This window comes from Microtus pennsylvanicus, chromosome 4 (genome assembly GCF_037038515.1).
Source record: "Microtus pennsylvanicus isolate mMicPen1 chromosome 4, mMicPen1.hap1, whole genome shotgun sequence".
Lineage (NCBI taxonomy): Eukaryota > Metazoa > Chordata > Mammalia > Rodentia > Cricetidae > Microtus > Microtus pennsylvanicus.
Window position 1 is genome coordinate 85,081,076 of NC_134582.1, and position 18,771 is coordinate 85,099,846.

Genomic DNA, 18,771 nt, shown 5'->3' on the forward strand with positions numbered 1-18,771 from the left:
TTAATAAATTCTTAAGCTGACAGAACTGCATTAAAGTTTTCTGCCATGAACACATTTTAACGGTAAGTTCAAATTTTGCCTGCTAGAAATTGATCAAAGATGAAAACAGGTGAGTTACTACATCTAACTTGGTATACAAAGGAATTCAAGTGAATAAGGAATCTCAATGATATTCTAGCTATATTTCATGCCAATTACTACAAAGAGGTTCACTAAATTAATAAAATATGTTTCAAGAAAATCATTTATTGAGTAAAACAAAAACTTTTAAAAAGCTTCAGTTTGTTTACTCTTGAGCTAACACATCATTTTTTATCATAATTCCTTCATTTTTTTCAGTGTGTGTATAATGTGCACATATGCATGTTTGTTTACATGCTTGCAGTTGCACAATATGTAAGAATGCAGATAGAAGCTGAGGTAGTCTTCCTAAAATGGCTCTCCACATTATTCACTGGGGCAGGTCTTGCTAGTCATTACCCATCTTCACCTTCTGAACAGTGGAATTACAGAAGGTTGCCAAGCACATGTGGCATTTACTTGGGTTCTCCAGTCCTCACACTAGCATGGCAAGAGCTTTACTGGCTGAGCCATTTCTCCAGTCCCCACCCCCTTTGAAAGAACTCATGCATTAATTTCTATTAACTTCCTATTCCCGTGGGCTCTTAAAATAATTCAGCTGACCTAAAAATTCTTGTGAATCAATTTTCATGTTGTATAGATAACACTAAACAGTAACAGCTGACATTTGAAGAGTAGTTTCTACTAAGTTCTTTATTTGTATTCATTAAATTAGCTACAGAATAATTACATGAGTCAGGTGTGGAAACTGAGGAACAAACATTTAACATGGAGAACATGGGATTTGAATCTAGTGTCTTAATCTATACTTTAACTAGGGCAGTATACTATTTTTTTCTTGTTGTTTTTATACCTCTAGGAATTATCTGCATACTTGACTAACACAAACCATGTCTTTCTGGTTCCCTTTTTGTGGCTGTTTCCCCAGTACACTTCGTTTGGCCCCTTCTCTGTGTCCCATAACAATTTCATCTGTGTCTATTAATTTAGTCATTATTAAAACACAAATTCACATCTTAGATTCTGACTTTTCTCATAAATAACTACCTTTGAAAATCAAAATATTATATACCACATAATTATAAATTAGTATCATAAACAATTTCCTTCAAATTTATACTATCTCTCTTGAGTCTCATCTCTCCTCCCAGGTGTCCATGGCTCTAAGATTCAACAGACACGGACTAGTGACTCTCTTGCAGCTCCACAGCCAACCTAGAACTAAGTTCTTCCTTGTCTTCTCACATCTGTGCCTTCCTTTTCATATCTATCATACCATAATTTGTGGTCTGAAATAGGCTGATTCATCTTGCTTATTCAACTCTTCAATAACCCAAACTGATCTATGTACAATCTGGACTGATCATGTGAGTCCTTTTCACCAAAGTTTATAATAGTTTCCACTGAGGACTGAATTATAAAACTTATGCATTTCCCCAATGTCACTAAATTTTTGAATTTTACATATGTTCTTACTTATTACTTATTATGTATCACCTATGTGCACAGTTGAATAGGAATGGCCCCATAGGCTCATATATTTGGAAATTTGGTCATTAGGGAGGGGCACTACTGGATAGGAAATAGGAGGTGTGGTTTTGTTGGAGGAAGTATGTCACTCGGGGTAGGCTTTAGGGTTTCAAATGCTCAAGCCAGGCCCAGTGTCTAGCTCTCTTCCTGAGGCCTGCTGATCCAGTTCTAGAACTCTCAGCTACTTATCCAGCACCATGTTTGCCTAAATGCTGCCATGTTTCCCACTGTGATGGTAATGGATTAAACCTCTGACTGGAAGCCAGCCCCAATTAAACGCTTTTATAAGAGGTGCTGTGATCCCGGCATATCTTCAAAGCAACAGAACACTGGTTAAGACGATTTATATTTCAAATATTTATTTGTGAGTCTTCAATTTTATGTTCCAGATCAAGATTATTTGCTTTTGTTTTGTTTTGTTTTTTTGAGACAGGGTTTCTCTGTAGCTTTGGAGCTTGTCCTGGAACTAGCTCTTGTAGACCAGGCTGGCCTGGAACTCAGATATCCGCCTGCCTCTGTCTCTGGAGTGCTGGGGTTAAAGGAGTGTGCCACCACCGCCCACTATTTGCTATTTTTTAAACACTTTCTGGTTTCTGTGTTTTGGTTAACATTGTGCCTTTCATTAGTCAGAATCTTGGCCTACCTTCAAATGTCTACATGAAACATCCTTCTCAGCTCCTCTTCCCAATTCTCTCAATAAACAGCAGCGAATACTTGCCCCACCCCCAAAACTTCCCAGTATTTTGATTGTGCTTGTCTTCTGTGCTTGTACCATAGCTACTTATTTTCCAAAAGAAACATCTTAGCTGCAAGGACTGTGTTTTGGTCATCTCTCCCCTATTGCAAAAGGATAGCATCCTGTTGTGGCTCTGTACATTTCTGGATAAAACTGCTGAGAAAACATCTCAAAGCAGAACATGATTCTAGCCTGTGTATCATCTCTGGCTCTAGCAGTTCTCCTCACTCTGCAACTCTGCCAACAAAACACACTTCCTATATGCCTGGATACACTGCTACATCAGTTAGGGCAATGGCATTTTCTCCTAGTGTACTTTTGACTCAGTGTTATTGAAGGCACTTATTAATGTTCTATCCCTAATTCTGGATAACCCAGAAATAGCATTCCTTGTCCTATTGCCTCTGACCAAGCTATCCAAAGAAATCATCTCTGGAAGTAATAGATTTCTACTGGTGAAATATAAAATGGTCACTAAAAGCCCAACTTTGAAATAAACTCATACAGAGAGGAGGTTGTAGGAAGTCTGAAGAGGCAGAAACAAAAGGATAGTTAAGGTCAATGAGAAAAGGCCTAGGCCACTTGCTGCCTTTATAGGCAGGAGCAACCCTGAAATATACTCTGCTTGAATGCCAGGGATGTTGTTTCCTTTTTATTAAGAATTAATAACAGGCCGGGCGATGGTGGCGCATGCCTTTAATCCCAGCACTCGGGAGGCAGAGGCAGGCGGATCTCTGTGAGTTTGAGACCAGCCTGGTCTAGAGAGCTAGTTCCAGGACAGGCTCCAAAGCCTTGTCTCGAAAAACCAAAAATAAATAAATAAATAAATTTAAAAAAAGAATTAATAACAGAAGTCAAGTAAATGAAACAATATAATGAAGTTCCATGTACTAATAGTTTCAACAATTCATAACTAATAATTTTATTCAGTAATTCCTATTATTTTACTAAATTTGAGAGAAAATTTATGTACAATATAATCTAATCATTTAAAGGATATAATTTAATGGTCCTCACAATATTTAAAGTTCTGCAACAACAACTATCAATCAATGTTGAAACATTTTTATCATCTCCAACATAACCATGTACCTACTTATATATATTACTTTCCTTATTCGCTGGTAAATCTACATTTTTTCTATGGGTTGCCTTAATCTGGACATTTAATATGAGCAGAATAATATGGTGACTGCTTCTTCTACTTAAGATTTTTTTGGTTTTATCTATGTTATAGTATGTAGGACTTTTGGGGGAAAATGTAATTATTTCTATACCATATGTACCTGAGAGCAGAACAGCTGACATATAGGATATTTAGTACCAAAAGTTTTCTACAATTGCAACAATTTACATTCTTACCAATAATGTCCAAAGAATTCTTTCCTTCCACAACCTTGTCCATAATTGGTAGTTAGTTCTTTTAATTGTAGCTATTCTACCAGATAATTAGTACAATTTTCTTGTGGTTTTAATTTGCATTTCTCTAGTTAAACATTTTTTTTCATATGCAGACTGGTCAAGTGGATAGTTTATTTTCTTCAGATTCCTAGTCTTTGGCGTACTTTAAATAGTGCTGTTAATCTTGCCTTGAAAATTACTTATAAGAGCAATAAAAAACTGATATGGATCTGGTAAGCACTGTGAATGTGCTGCCCCATTCTGTGGCTTTTATTTATTTAATTTAAAAAATATTGTTTATTTATTAACTTATTTTTATTTTATGAATATGGATTTTTTTGGTCTGAATGCATGTATATGCAGCACATGCATGCCTTATACATGAGGAGCCCTGAAGAAGGCAAAAGATCACCTGGAATTGTAGTTACAGACAGTTATTAGCTGCCATGTAGGTCTGGGAATTGAATCCAGGAGCTCTCCAGACCATTGGCTTTTTTTTTTAAAACATAAGAATAGTGTTTTTAAAACATCACTAATATATGTTCATTACAAAAATTGAGTTTTCTTATGAAAATTTCACACATGTTCATCATGTAATGAACAGTATTTTATCAACCAAGTTCTTAACTATAATGGCATCCATTGATTGAAAATGAAAACACAACATACCCAAACTTATGGGATGTAGTGAAGGCAGTTATAGAAGGCAAGTTCACATAGTAATAATTTAATAAAACATCTGCAAGTTCTAGAAAACAAAACAAAAAAAACTTGCCAAAAAAGTAAATGAGATGAAATTATCAAACTTAGGCTACAGTCAATGAAACAGAGACAACAAAAACAAAATACAAGCCGGGCGATGGTGGCGCACACCTTTAATCCCAGCACTCGGGGAGGCAGAGGCAGGCGGATCTCTGTGAGTTCGAGACCAGCCTGGTCTACAGAGCTAGTTCCAGGACAGGCTCCAAAGCCACAGAGAAACCCTGTCTCGAAAAACTAAAACCAAAACAAAACAAAACAAAAAAAAAAATACAAAGAATGAGAAATAAAGAACTGATTTAACAAGAAGGACAAATTCTTAGCCAAATTAGCCAAAAGATGAGTAGGGAAGATCTAAATTAATAAAATTAGAGATGAAAAAGAAAGCCTTACAGTAGATATAAAAGAAATTCAGAAAATTCTAAGTATATATGTTAAATATCTCCATCAAAATTTCAACACGATTTTTCAAAGAAATTGAAAGAACATTTCTCAGTGTCATACGGAAACATAAAAAACAGAATAGCTAAAATAAATATCCTGAATAATAAAAAACTGCTGGAGGTATCACCACTGGTCTTAATCACTATTCTGTTGCAGTGACGAGACACTATGACCAAGGCAACTCTTACAAAAGAAACATTTAATTGGGGGCTTTCTTACAGTTTCAGAGATTTAGTCCATTATCATTTTGGCAGAGAATATGGAGGCACACAGGCAAACATGTTGCTGGAGAAATAGCTAAGAGTTCTACAAATAATCCACAGGCAGCAGGAAGAAAGCCATTGGGCCTGATTTGAGCTTTTGAAACCTCAAAGCCCACATCCAGTAAGACACTTCTTCCACCAAGGCCATACCCATTACAAGGCCGTATCTCCTAATCCTTCTCAAGTAGTGCCACTCTTGATGACTAAGCATTCATATACGAGTCTACAGGGGCTATTCTTATTCTGAAGACCCACACATAAATCCATATACCTATGGACACCTGATATTTGATAAGACAGAAATACATACTGAAAAAAGACAACATCTTCAACAAATGATACTGTTCGGATGGTTGCATGTAGAAGAATGCAAATATTCATATTAATCTCCCTGCACAAAACTCAACTCTAAATGGATAAAGAACCTCAAATATAAGACCAGATTCTTTGAATCTAACAAAGGAGAAAGTGGGACAAAGTCTTGAACTCAATAGCTCAGGAGAACAATTTCTGAACAGATACTGTTAACACACACACTAAGAACAACAATAAACAAGATCTCATGAAATGGAAAAAATCTTCTGAATGTTAAAAGATATCATCATCCGGACAAAGGAACAGATTACAGAATGGAAAAAGACCTTTACCAACTGCATATCTAATAGAGGGTTAATATCTAAAATACATTTTTTAAAAAGCCTCAAAAAACTGGACATCAAGAAAACAAATGACCCGATTGAAAAATGGTTCCTATATATGTTTCCTATATAAGAAATACAATGACATCTTACCTTATTTGTGAGTCAAAAATTTAGATAAAGGGTGAGTACAACTCAATGTCTGGACTAGTGTCCTTTGCACAAATCAGAGATCGGAGTCTAGTGTTTAGAGTGTTAAATGTGAATTTGACTACATAAAAATTCAACAGTAACAGAACTGACAGTTTGCCTTTCTCTACCTTACTCATTTTTATCCTTCCCCTTGGTTTATTCTCTGCTCACCACACTCAATAGACTTTTATTTTCTATTTTCTTCTTCTATAACAATAAGATTTTCACTACTGAGTGAAAATTCAGTTTTAAATTACTTTTCACAAAGTAGGTGCTCAATTTTTTTTAAAAAAAAGAGCTGAACAATGAACAAATAAATGAAACTTATTTTGTCTATTGTATTAATTAAGCTGAATCAGGAAGGCTTTTCCTAGCCAGCACTAATATGTTGTTCAGCTTTGAGATGCTGTGTCTGCTTCAATAAAATAATAAGCCGAGCATATAATTTAGATTTTTTAAACAATTAATCTGACTTCGCCCCACGCTTAACCAAATCAATGATCATAGACTATTACCTATCCTTACCATTACTTTTTTTGTTTGTAACAGCTCTGGCTGTTCTGGAACTTGCTTTGTAGACCAGGTTAGCCTTGAACTCACAGAAATCTGCCTGTCTCTGCCTCCCAAATGGTGGCATTAAAGGCATGTGCCACCAGGCCCAGCTTCTATACTTTCTGTTTTGTTTGGTATTAATATACTCTAGCTACTTACTGACAAATAGTCTTCCACATAATCCAGAAACAGGAACAACATAATCACTATTTTAAGACCAATCACACAGTTAATAAAGAGTTATATTTAAAAATTAAATGGTTGGTTTTAAATTAATCAGTTAAAAGAACTATGAAGGAGGCTCAAACAACGTTTGAGAAAAACACACAAATTTGCTCTTTTCCTGAGTGCAAAAGCCCAAGGTTTAAGAAAAAAGACAATAATAGGAAACATACGGAAAAGATCGGTAACAAAATGGAATCTTGGTACAAGCATAGTCTGCCACATTTCACATACCAATGTCTCGTCTCAATAGACTAGATGTTTACAATATTGCCAAAGCATCCTTGAAATACTGTATACTTTTCTCAAATCTGAAATATAAAAATAAATCCTGGAAGTTCCTTATAAAGTCTAATAGAAAACACTATTTTGAAGAACTAAAAGAACTTCTCAAGCATGAAAGAAACTCCTTCCAAAAAACTCAACATTTAACGCCAGGAGACACAGCTAACTCTGTTTAACTATGAAAACATTAGCACAAAAATTTCTCCTGCAGCAAGCAAGCTCGCTGGCTGGAACTCTTAAGGAGGGTCCCTCAGCAACAGGAAAGTTTCTAAATCTACTGGATGAAGTAGATGTTATCGGACAGCAGAAGCTTTTCATTCTATCCCACTGAAAGACAAATGCGTTATAAAATTACTCTGTATACTGAGGGAAAATGCAGATTAGAGATATGGCTTCATAGTATAACACATTAACTTTCATAGTCAAGGGAATTCCTTTCTCTTTTAAAATTTATTAGTAGCATATTTAAATGGAAAAGTTGTGCCTTTAATCTATGAAACCAATGCAATCTACTGCATTTTCAAAGTAAACTAGATGTGAAATGCTGTTTCCAGTTCTGATTCCTAGCTTCAAAAAGGGAAGCACTGATTTGAATGCAAGCCTCTGTCCACCGAGGGACCGGATACAATTCTGAATTCCACCTTAAATTGCTGAGACACTGAGCTCCAGGTCAGAGTGGACTTTAATCTGAGGAATTCTTTGGCATTAAAATGAAAATAAAAACAGTAATCAGTACATGCTGTTTCATTTAGTCTTGTTTGCCTTTCATATTAGAGGAAATTCTTGCCACACCTCAAACCAAAATTAAGGAGTAAAGAAAGAAGTTAGCCACATAAATCTGACCAAGAGTACAAACATCTTAATTTGAATCCACAAAGTTTTGTATAATGAAAAAAAGTACACAATTTAAATTCAACCCAAGTGTTTCCCAAGCAGATTGTATTTGCTGAAATTGCTACAGTAATTCAAAGGACAGCCCTGTCTGGACTCAAAGTTACTGTGGATTTTTTAAGAAACTCCGTTAGAGAATTTAGGCATTTCTGATTCAGTTAAAGGATTTGCCAATTCATCAATCCCTGAAACTAAAGCAATTTCAACAGGTATGATGATAAAATAATTTTCAATTCTTAAAGAATGTATTCCTACTGTTATAAAAGTATATTGTATTTGTTTAATAGTAAATAGCAACTATCATAAAAGCACAATTTGGGGAAGCAAAAATGGTAAAAAAGTTACATTAAATTTTTGATTAGACAAATGTTCAAGCAAAAAGAGCAGTAAGGTGAGTTTAAATTTCTCACTTAAAATTACTCAAAAACAGTATTTGTTTAGATTCTTTTTTTAAAAAAAATAAATTTAGGTCAAACGGAAAGATACTTGGGTTAAAGGAATCAATCTCTCTTTAGTTTCTTGGGTCTGGTTTTCTGTACTTAGCTTTTTTAAAAAAAATAACTTGTTTAACTTTATTTTATGTGCATTGGTGTGAAGGTGTCAGATTCCCTGGAACTGGAGTTACAGACAGTTGTAAAGTGCTATGTGGATACTGGGAACTGAACCTGGGTCCTCTGGAAGAGCAGCCAGGGCTCTTAAGCCCTGAGCCATCTCTTCAGCCCCTGTTCTTAGTTTTAAATGACAAAAAAACCTGCTAATGCTTTGAGCCACAAATCCAGGTCGTGAGGGTGAGCACAGTTGTAGGGAAAAGTGTGCATTGTTCAAAATTTCTCTGCTGGGCAAAATACTGATCTAGAATGTTTTTGTTTTCATTTGTATCATTCTCAAAGAAAAGATATGAACATTTTATCCTATTATTAACGAATACTTAAATTTAAGTTAAGATTTAAGTGTATTATGGCTAAAAATAACAGAGACATACTTTAATAGCAAAAGATTTTACAGAATTAAAGTTGTCTTAGACAAAAAACACATGTACAAATAATTTTTATTTACTGGTTTCTATAGCATATCAATAAAACAATTACATCTTTAAAATAGTAAAATGCTATGACGCTCTTACCTGAAGTTTCCAGAACTAAGTAAACTATACCTCAATTCTGTTAACTTAGATTAGGACCGACATTGGTTAAAAAACATGAGTGCTTTTCTTCAAGTAAGAGAAATGTTAGGATAAAGATACTTATTGTCTTATTTGCAAAATTCACATTATTGGATAATTTCTTAAAATTTACATTATTTCTTTGCTTTAAATTTTCTTCTTTACTGGCCGTTTTTCTAATAAGACAAAGTAATATAAGTGACAATTATCACATATTGTTATAGAGAAATAAGTACAAAGGATAATAGCCACTTTCTCTAATTCTTTTTCATCTAAACAAACCACCAAGGTGAAATGCCTAGAGAAGTCAACATTAACAAAGAGAAGTGTTACTACCAAGATTACTCTTAATCAAACATACTAAGCAGAGCATTCCACTGATCTCTGACTACTTACAACCAGTGCACTGTACTTAGGCTTTGTTAAAAATTAGAGATTGAGAAATGAGAAGACAGTGAGTTACTGTGAAGTTCTCTGAGTTATGCTATAGGACATAACACATAAATTGTAGAATATGGAAACCAAAGTTACAAACTAAGCTTAGCAAATAAATGGCTAACAAGAGACTCTCTGAGTGAAATGAAGTAAAACCATCTCAGGGAAAAGTATCACAGGGGACAAGAGAAAGACTAGTAAAGGATTTCAGACTAAAAGTCACTGTACAGGGAAGCCTTTTGAAGCGTGTACAAAGAGACAACAAGAGCAATCTTTTTTATCTTTAGAGCCCCTTGTTTGTTTTAAGGCTTTTACCCTGACAGGCTGCCATGAGGTATCAGATCAGATTATTGCAAGGTTATTCTTTGCTTTCAATTTCTCACAACTGCTGAGCAGCATATTCTAATTCTAAAATGTTGCTAAATTCTAATTCTGAAAGGTTGTTAGCTGGTGGCTGCTAATGGTCTTAACACAAGGATAAAGTTCAGATGAAGTGGGTGTTCATAAGCAAGTGTAAGAGAACTTTAGCGCTCTGTGTTCTGGTCCAGTGCCACAGACCAGCTCTGCTTCTCGGCTTTCACTGCATATTTTGGGGAAAAAGCCTCTTAGAATGTATCTCTAGTCGCTGTACTGGGAATGAAATAGAACAGCACAAATGCTTTAAAAAGATACTATGCTATAATATAGCAAGTAAAATAAAATCCTAAAAATTTGAAGTAAGCCGGGTGATGGTGGCGCACGCCTTTAATCCTAGCACTCGGGAGGCAGAGGCAGGCGGATCTCTGTGAGTTCGAGACCAGCCTGGTCTACAAGAGCTAGTTCCAGGACAGGCTCCAAAGCCACAGAGAAACCCTGTCTCAAAAAACCAAAAAAAAAAAAAAAAAAAAAAAATTGAAGTAAAATGTCACCAACAGGAGAGTGAAATGTGTAAGATTTTTTTCTAAACCCATTTCTCCTAAAGGGCCAAAGTCTGGTTCAAATGATGCCTGAAAAAGACCTCCCTATTTCTCCCAGGAGGGTCAACGCTTGATCCTGCAGCACTAATTATCCCTATTTGGTTATAGTTCATTTTATAGTGTTGGTCTCCTCTTTTAAATTGTTAGCTTTATAGAGGGGCCCATGTCTTCATTCTCTATTTCTGTGTTCCCTAACAAGCACATTGTCTCACAGCTAGAAAGAACTTTTTAAAAAAAGTGACCTTAAGTAATCCAGTTAATCTAAGTACTAATATTTATAAAGGGTGGTACTAAGCACACACATACAGTATCTAACTGAGTAACCACAGCAGGGAAATGATTATCCCAAAGCAAACTCTCAGGGAGGTTCCAGCCTAAAGCAGAGTTGGCTTGCTCTGAACATGCCCATTGGGATGAAATCATAACTCATTTACTCCATCTCTTCTCAAGTCTCCACTAAGAACATTGCAGTATGAAGATCAAAGTGCAAATACACACTTAATTAAATTATGAATTCATTACCAGAGTTCAAATTCCTTAGGAATTTAGACTCTCAGATTCTGGCTCGTTGAACAGTCACCATTTCTAGGCATGTCATACTTCTAGCTTCTTCTACGCTGTTACTCACCTGTTTACTTGGAAGAAGACTTTCTTACTTTGTTCTTATAGAATTCTAAAAGTTCGGGCTGGAGAGATGGCTCAGTGGTTAAGAGCACTGGTTGCTCTTCCAGAGGTCCTGAGTTCAATTCCCAGCAACCACATGGTGGCTGGCTGACAACCATCTGTAATGAGACCTGGCGCCCTCTTCTGGCATGCACACATGGAAGCAGAATGTTGTATACATAATAAATAAATAAATAACTATTAAAAAAAGAAAAAAAAAGAATTCTAAAAGTTCTTTAAAATACAGTAATATACTATGTCCTTCATGAATTACATGATAAAGAACAATTGATGCAATATACTTAGAGTTACTTGAGTTTAAGAAAATCACATATTACTAAAGAGATCAAAGTATTTCAATTTGGCACTTTCTTATAAATAAAAATAATGTGCAAATACAATTTATTATTTAAAAACCTCCCTTTTATTTTTTTTTTAAAAAAGCAAGGTTATAATCCAAAAAGAATGATGGGAAATGATGTTTTACAGCATTGAAAAAACAAAACAAAACAAAATAAAAAACAACAACAACAAAAAACTAGTAGTCTTGACAAGAGGGAAAGGCGATGTACTAAGGAACTGCAGCCATGCCATACTTGAGGTTGTAGCCAAGACTGAGAATGAGCCCAGTCAGCCTGGTTTTGTTTTTCCTTCTTCATATTCAGCTATGTGAGTCAGAATGAGAGCAGGGAGGAAACTGCCAGATGTAAAGAACTCAGAAAATTCAGGGACCATGCAAAGGAGTAATGAGAACAATGAACTATAGTATCCCAATAGAGGAATTTAGACTGCAGGAAGTATGGCTGGAGGCAGTAAAATCAGTAGCATCAACATACATTAGACTTCTCTGAAACTCAGGAACTATGTGTAAGTAGAGGTACTACCTGAAGATATAGTCAGAGTATACAGTATGTTCAAAATTGAGAATATGACTTCTGATAATTTAGCAGGCTCAGGACATGAGTTTACAGGAAGAACTGAGACAAATTATGGGAGAAAAAGGAGCAAATGGAGCTCCGTCAGAGAAATGACTGATGTAACTATTTTCTCAGTTACACCAATGCTGAAAAACAGGAGATATCATTTTAGAGGAATAACTGTAAACAATTTCATTAACACACAGTAATGTTAGGGCATTTACCTGTTCATTCATTCATAAAACCCCTGGAGGAAAAAAGGTCTCAGGGAAAAAAGATACACTTTTTTCCTTTAACATTTTTCTAAATAATGTTCATTTCAACTGTAGTTTTTTGTTTTTTTGTTTGTTTTGTAGGACAGTAGTTTTCAATTTGACAAGATATGAATATCTCCTGTGAGCCTAAGTCAGGAGACTTAGGCAGGAAAGACTGCTTGAACTTTACAAATTGGAGACTAGCCTAGTAACACTGTGAGACCCTGTCTCAAAAAACAAAGAAAAGAAAAGAAAAAGTGAGATTTTATCTTTTAGCTGACGTAAGTAGCAAGACTAAGACAACACAAAGATAAGCAGGCAATCCATGGGGCTGGGAAGATAGACCTTCAGCAAAATTCTTACTTATCTTGCCAGCAGGAAGATCTGAGTTTCAGTCCCATGTTAAAAATAAATAAATAAACAAGTGTGGTGACACTTGTAATCCTAGCACCTGGGAGGAGAGATGAGAAGTCCCTGTGAATCACTGGCCAGTCAGCCAACACAGTAAGAGACGCCTGTCTTAAAAAATTAAAAGGTAGATGATGCCAGATGAAGGCACCTTAAGTTGTCTTCTTGATTTCACATGCATGTATACACACACACAGTAATGTATAATTTAAGTATAATTACAAATTTCACTTTATTCTTTTGAAGAAGTGTCTTACTGTATTATTAGATTGGCCTCCAACTCCTGAGCTCAAATGATCAGGTGAAATTATATGCACATGCTCAGTAACTGCAATTCTTATTAATAAAGCAAGAGGCAGAAATGTTAAATGACAGAAATGAAATTCAAGTTTTCACCTCCTTGTTTAAAACATACTCCATCCTTATTCAAGTTCAACCAAAATAACTGTTAGTTATCTGTGAAGGTGTCACCTCACAATCCAACTCAATACAACATTCTTAAAATGCAGTATACAGTTATTTTTAATATCCGTACATCCAGACCGTAGCTCAAAAATATTATTCAAAGCCAGATATAGTAATAATCCTTGTAGTCTCAGGACTTGGGAAGGGGAGACAAGAGGATCATAAGTTTAAGGACAGTTTCACTTAAATAGCAAGCCTAAGGGCTAACCTGGGCTCTATGAGGCCCTGTCTCAGGAAGGAGGCAGAAAAAGAAGGAGGGAGAAGAGGAGGAAGGTAGAGGGAGGGAGGTGGGGGGAAAGAGGGAGAGAAAAACTTAGCAAAAAAAGAAAGTCAGGAAGAAAACATGAAAATATTAAGCTAATGGGAATGTAAACTTTGCAGGATGTAAATATTGCGTGCACTTGAGGCTTTGTTAGAGTTACTCAACAAATTGGAGACAAAATAATTAAGATTTGAGAAACTGTTTCAAGAAGAAAATATGAAGGTGTAGATAGACAGAAAGCTGCAAGAAAAACACATGATAGTGTTTTCTAAACAAGTTACCAAATATAAAAGAATGTTCTTTTGAAGAACAAGGAAAGGATTTCAGTAACAACAGTAGCAGTGTGCAAAATTTTGTTTCAATAAAAATTTTTAATACGCAAAAATCTTTAACTGTTCACAGAGGCAGCAACCATCACTAGCAGACAGAATGGTTAGAAAGAATGCTCAGCATTCACAGTGGAGTTGAGTGACGTCACACTATTATTACAAACCTACAGTCTAGAAAACAAGACAACTGAGATTCTTTTAAGTTAATGTCTGTATATAGTACTATGTTTAACACATGTAATTTCAGCACTTGGGAGGCAGAGGATTGCCTGTAATTCAAGGCCAGCTTGGTTTTCATAGTAAGTCAAGTCAGTAAGGGATACACAAGGAATTTGGTCTATAAAAAACAAAGTAAACAAATGAAAGATAGTGACTACTTAGTAAAAAGTCCAGAACAGCACACTTCTGACTCCTGTTCAATGCCACATGTGACTCTTAATTTTACTTCATGGGCATTTAAACATTAAATTTTAATGTAAGCTTTGCTCATGTTTCCTGAATATTCTGTTATATATAGGTACCAGAATAATAAATCTTAAATGTGTCAATTTATATGAGAATTATTATTAATCATTTTTTTTCTTTGCAATAGGACAAAAAAAAAAACAACAACCCCAAACCCAACCAAACAAACCATGGGCTTTTTAAGTCCAATATATGTCCTTTTCTTCTGTTTTGGAGTTAGAGTATATTGCCAATACGAAGCTTACCAATGGGATGAAGAGTATGACCAAGAGCCAAATGAAGATTATGAGCCAGAATTCCAGTTTCACCAAAATATTGACTATGGAGTACCCTTTTATCAGAATATTTTAGGCTGTGCTAAGGAATGCTTTTGCCCAACTAACTTTCCAACGTCGATGTACTGTGACAATCGTAAACTCAAGACTATTCCAAATATTCCAATGCACATTCAGCAACTCTACCTTCAGTTCAATGACATCGAGGCTGTGACTGCAAATTCATTCATCAATGCAACCCATCTTAAGGAAATTAACCTCAGCCACAATAAAATTAAATCTCAAAAGATTGATTATGGTGTATTTGCTAAACTTTCACATCTACAACAACTCCATCTAGAGCACAACAACTTAGAAGAATTTCCATTTCCTCTTCCTAAATCTCTGGAAAGACTCCTTCTTGGTTATAATGAAATCTCCAGACTTCAAACAAATGCCATGGATGGACTGGAAAACCTGACTATGCTTGATCTCTGCTATAATCATCTTTCTGATTCAGTGTTAAAAGAAAAGAACCTTTCCAAAATGGAAAAACTGATGCAGCTCAACCTATGTAATAACAGATTAGAATCAATGCCCCCTGGACTGCCTTCCTCACTTATGTACCTATCTTTAGAAAATAATTCAATTTCATCTATACCAGACAATTATTTTGACAAACTTCCAAAACTTAATGCTCTAAGAATGTCACACAACAAACTGAAAGACATTCCATATGATATATTTAATCTTTCCAACCTTATAGAACTCAACGTTGGACACAATAAATTGAAGCAAGCATTCTACATTCCAAGGAATTTGGAACATCTATACCTACAAAATAATGAAATAGAAAGTATGCAAAATTTTGCATTTTTTAAAGAACAAAAGATTCTTTTCTGACTGGTATTTTGACTTGTTTTTTTTGGGGGGGGGGCTGTAATGTTGAGACAAGGTTTCTACTATGCAGCTCTCTAGTTGCCCAGGAACTTCATGTGTAGACAAAGCTTGTCCTCAAACTCAAAAATATTTGCCTGCTTCTGCCTCCCTCGTGCTGAGATTAAAGGCATATGCACCAATATGCCTGATGAATTGTATTTTGACTCATTATAAAGAATGAATTATTAATCATCTATGCTTTATATAATGCTAAAAAAAAAGGGCTTGGAAGACAGCTAAAGAGATGGCAGATAGTGGCCTGGGGAAAGGGAGTGACAATTTTATAGTCTTTTTTTGTTTTTGTTTTTTCAAGACAGGATATCTCTGTAGCTTTGGAGCCTATCCTGGAACTAACTCTTGTAGACCAGGCTAACCTCGAACTCAAGAGATATGTCTGCCTCCTGAGTACTGGGATTAAAGGTGTGCGCCACTACCACCACCCAGCCCTTAATTTTATAGTCTTTTTTTATTCAACTTTACCACCTTGAATGTTAGCAAGTAGTATTAGAGAGAACATCTGAAGACATACGACCCTGGGTAGTATGGCTGTTTTTTGTTGTTGTTGTTGTTTGTTTGCCTTTGCTTCTTTCTTTGTAAGATTGCTTCTAGCAATTATATATTGCCCATATAAACTGTAAATTCAATGAATTCATATTTATTTTGGTGATATGAAAACTCAAGAATTTCATTTCATTTTAATCAATATAAAGATTAAACCTAACTCCACTTGTAAATATTAAGATAAAATTATATCTCATATAACAAAACCCAACATGGAATTGTGACTATATGCAGGATGAATTTTTTACTTGTATTTTTCAGATATCAATGTGACAATAATGTGTCCTTCTACTGACCTACTACACCATCGCCATTTAACATACCTTCGAGTGGACCAAAATAAGCTGAAAGAACCAATAAGTTCATACATCTTCTTCTGCTTCCCTCATATACACAGTATTTACTATGGTGAACAAAGGAGCACTGATGGTGAAACAATACAACTAAAGACCCAAGTTTTCAGGAGATATGAAGAGGAAGAGGAGGAGGATGAGGAGGAAGAAATCCATGATGGTCAGGACAACACTTTCGAGGGACAAGAAGTACCAGAAGAACACTTTAATTCTCATTATTATGAAATGCAAGAATGGCAGGAAACTATATAGGTATCTATTAGGACTTCATAAAGCCATACTAATTACAAATATAAACATATACTTCTCAAAATAATATAAATAGAAATATTTGTTAGTATAAGACCAGAATTGCATTTAAGATGTTGGTGACTTAAAGTTTACTAAAAAATGATATAAATCTTAAGAAATATAAGATAAAATGGCAAGTGGGAATAAAACTAAGCTTAAGTGGCTTCATTCTTTAAACTCATTCTTAAAATTAGAAATGTATCATGTAAAAAACAAGGGCCAGCAAGATGGTTCAGTAGATAAAGCATTTGCCGCCAAACCTGATCACTCGAGCAGGAGAGACCCAACTCCTGCAGGTTGTCAAGTTTTCCTCTGACCACATGTGTGTCTGCCAATAATAATAATAAATAATAATAATACATAAAACCATCTGAATATGCCACTTCCAATGATGGGATTTTTTTTCCCCTAGGGATGATAAACTAAGTATCATTAACAGTGAAGACAAAAGCTGCCCTCTGGACCATAAGAGGATATCTGAGCAAGATATAGGATATTAACCTAACAGTAGTGTTTCATACAAGAGAAACCACTTTTACTAACTTTATCTACAGAGTTGCTTCCACATTTGTATTTTCTCTTTTTTTCCCCCTTTGGTTTTTTCGAGGCAGGGTTTCTCTGTGTAGTCCTGGAACTCACTTCTGTAGATCAGGCTGGCCTAAAACTCAGAGATCCATCTTCCTCTGCTGGCTGAATGCTGGGATTAAAGGGGTGAGCCACCACTGCATGGCTTATTCTTTTTTTTTCTTTTATTTATTTATTTTTGACATACTTGTATTTCTTCTTTCTTTCTTTCTTAAAAATTATGTATCATGTATAGTGTTCTGCCTGCACACCAGACGAGGGCACCCGATCTCATTACAGATGGTTATGAGTACCATGTGGTTGCTGGGAATTGAACTCAGGACCTCTGAAAGAACAGCCAGTGCTATTAACCTCTGAGCCATCTCTCCAGCACCACATTTGTATTTCCAATCCCAGTAAGATATGTGTCCCAGGTTCAGTGCTCAGAATGGTATTTTTGACTTTCAAAGTCACCATCCTAAGATCTAAGGCATACAACTCAGAAATTAAGTGTTCTTTTCTCAGAGCACCAGAGCAACCGAATTATCAATTCTGTATCTGCTGTATTTGAATAATTAAAAAAAATCAAACTCCCTCAGAGCAATCTATATTTTAGGAGATTTCAACAACTATTCAAAATACTGTATATCATGTTCCATTTTCAGATGGATTAACGTTTTATAGTAATCTGGGAAAAGGCCTCATAGTTACATAAATCCTTGCTAATAACTGCTTTATTCACAGGTTACATTAATGTCGATAAAATAGAGTCTTTACATATTATTAAACCTTTCTGTTTTCCTGGCACCAAATACACTACAAACATCTATATTAGCCAGTATTTATTTACATGCTGTTGAAGTCGACTATAGTTCCTCTGAAATTTGTAGACACACAGGTTTCAACATCACCTCTAAAACCTTAAAAGTTACTTGTAATTGCATTTTGAAACATTTCAGGAGAACCAGCGAACCTTAAGGCCTGTGTCACAGGGAGGCCTAGCTCATCCCACTAGTATTTGACTCTTGGGCTTCACTCTCTTTGTGCCACAGTTGCTTTTTGTATGCTCTTTCCTGATCTCCATTTTGAAGTATTTTAAGTGTGCTCTATGATGAATATTCTAACTGTTGTAGAACTCTTATCTACCCCAGGCATTAAGGATTCACAGAACTCCTGATAAAAAGGAACAAATGCATGCCAACACAAAGAATCCAAAAACACATGGCAAAAAATCCAGACAGTGTGCAATTAACAGATGAGTACACTATAATTTAGAAGTATTCAAACTTCTGAGTGCTGAGAAGCCTCTATTGTGTCTTCTGTCTTAGAGTAGGTTGTTAATATTAACAGAAGAGAACATTCACTTGCCCACAGGTGCAAACCTGACAATGCATAATGAACACAAACAAAACTCCAACCATTCATTTCATCATCCACATCAAGTTATTATTTAGTGTAGAAGGCATAGCAGTGAGATCAGGAAAGAAAGCATAAAAAGG

General features: G+C 35.4%; 2 protein-coding genes across 2 annotated transcripts in view; one reads left to right on the forward strand and one right to left on the reverse strand.

Moving 5' to 3' along the window:
- The window catches only part of Cenpp (centromere protein P), a 188,150-nt gene that overhangs the window by 107,190 nt on the left and 62,189 nt on the right, over positions 1–18,771 (reverse strand). The window lies entirely within an intron of this gene.
- Omd (osteomodulin) lies at positions 14,448–16,861 on the forward strand. Its single transcript, XM_075969715.1, has 2 exons — positions 14,448–15,420; positions 16,326–16,861. Exons 1-2 carry the CDS (start codon positions 14,481–14,483, stop codon positions 16,667–16,669), a joined length of 1,284 nt encoding a protein of 427 aa, XP_075825830.1. The 5' UTR covers positions 14,448–14,480; the 3' UTR covers positions 16,670–16,861.

What these genes read in the sequence shown, in the direction of transcription:
- Omd (XM_075969715.1), top strand. Translation starts at nt 14,481, where the DNA reads ATGGGCTTTTTAAGTCCAATATATGTCCTTTTCTTCTGTTTTGGAGTT. An exon ending in ACAAAATAATGAAATAGAAA is followed by an intron (nt 15,421 to 16,325) that starts GTATGCAAAATT and finishes TGTATTTTTCAG; the next exon opens with ATATCAATGTGACAATAATG.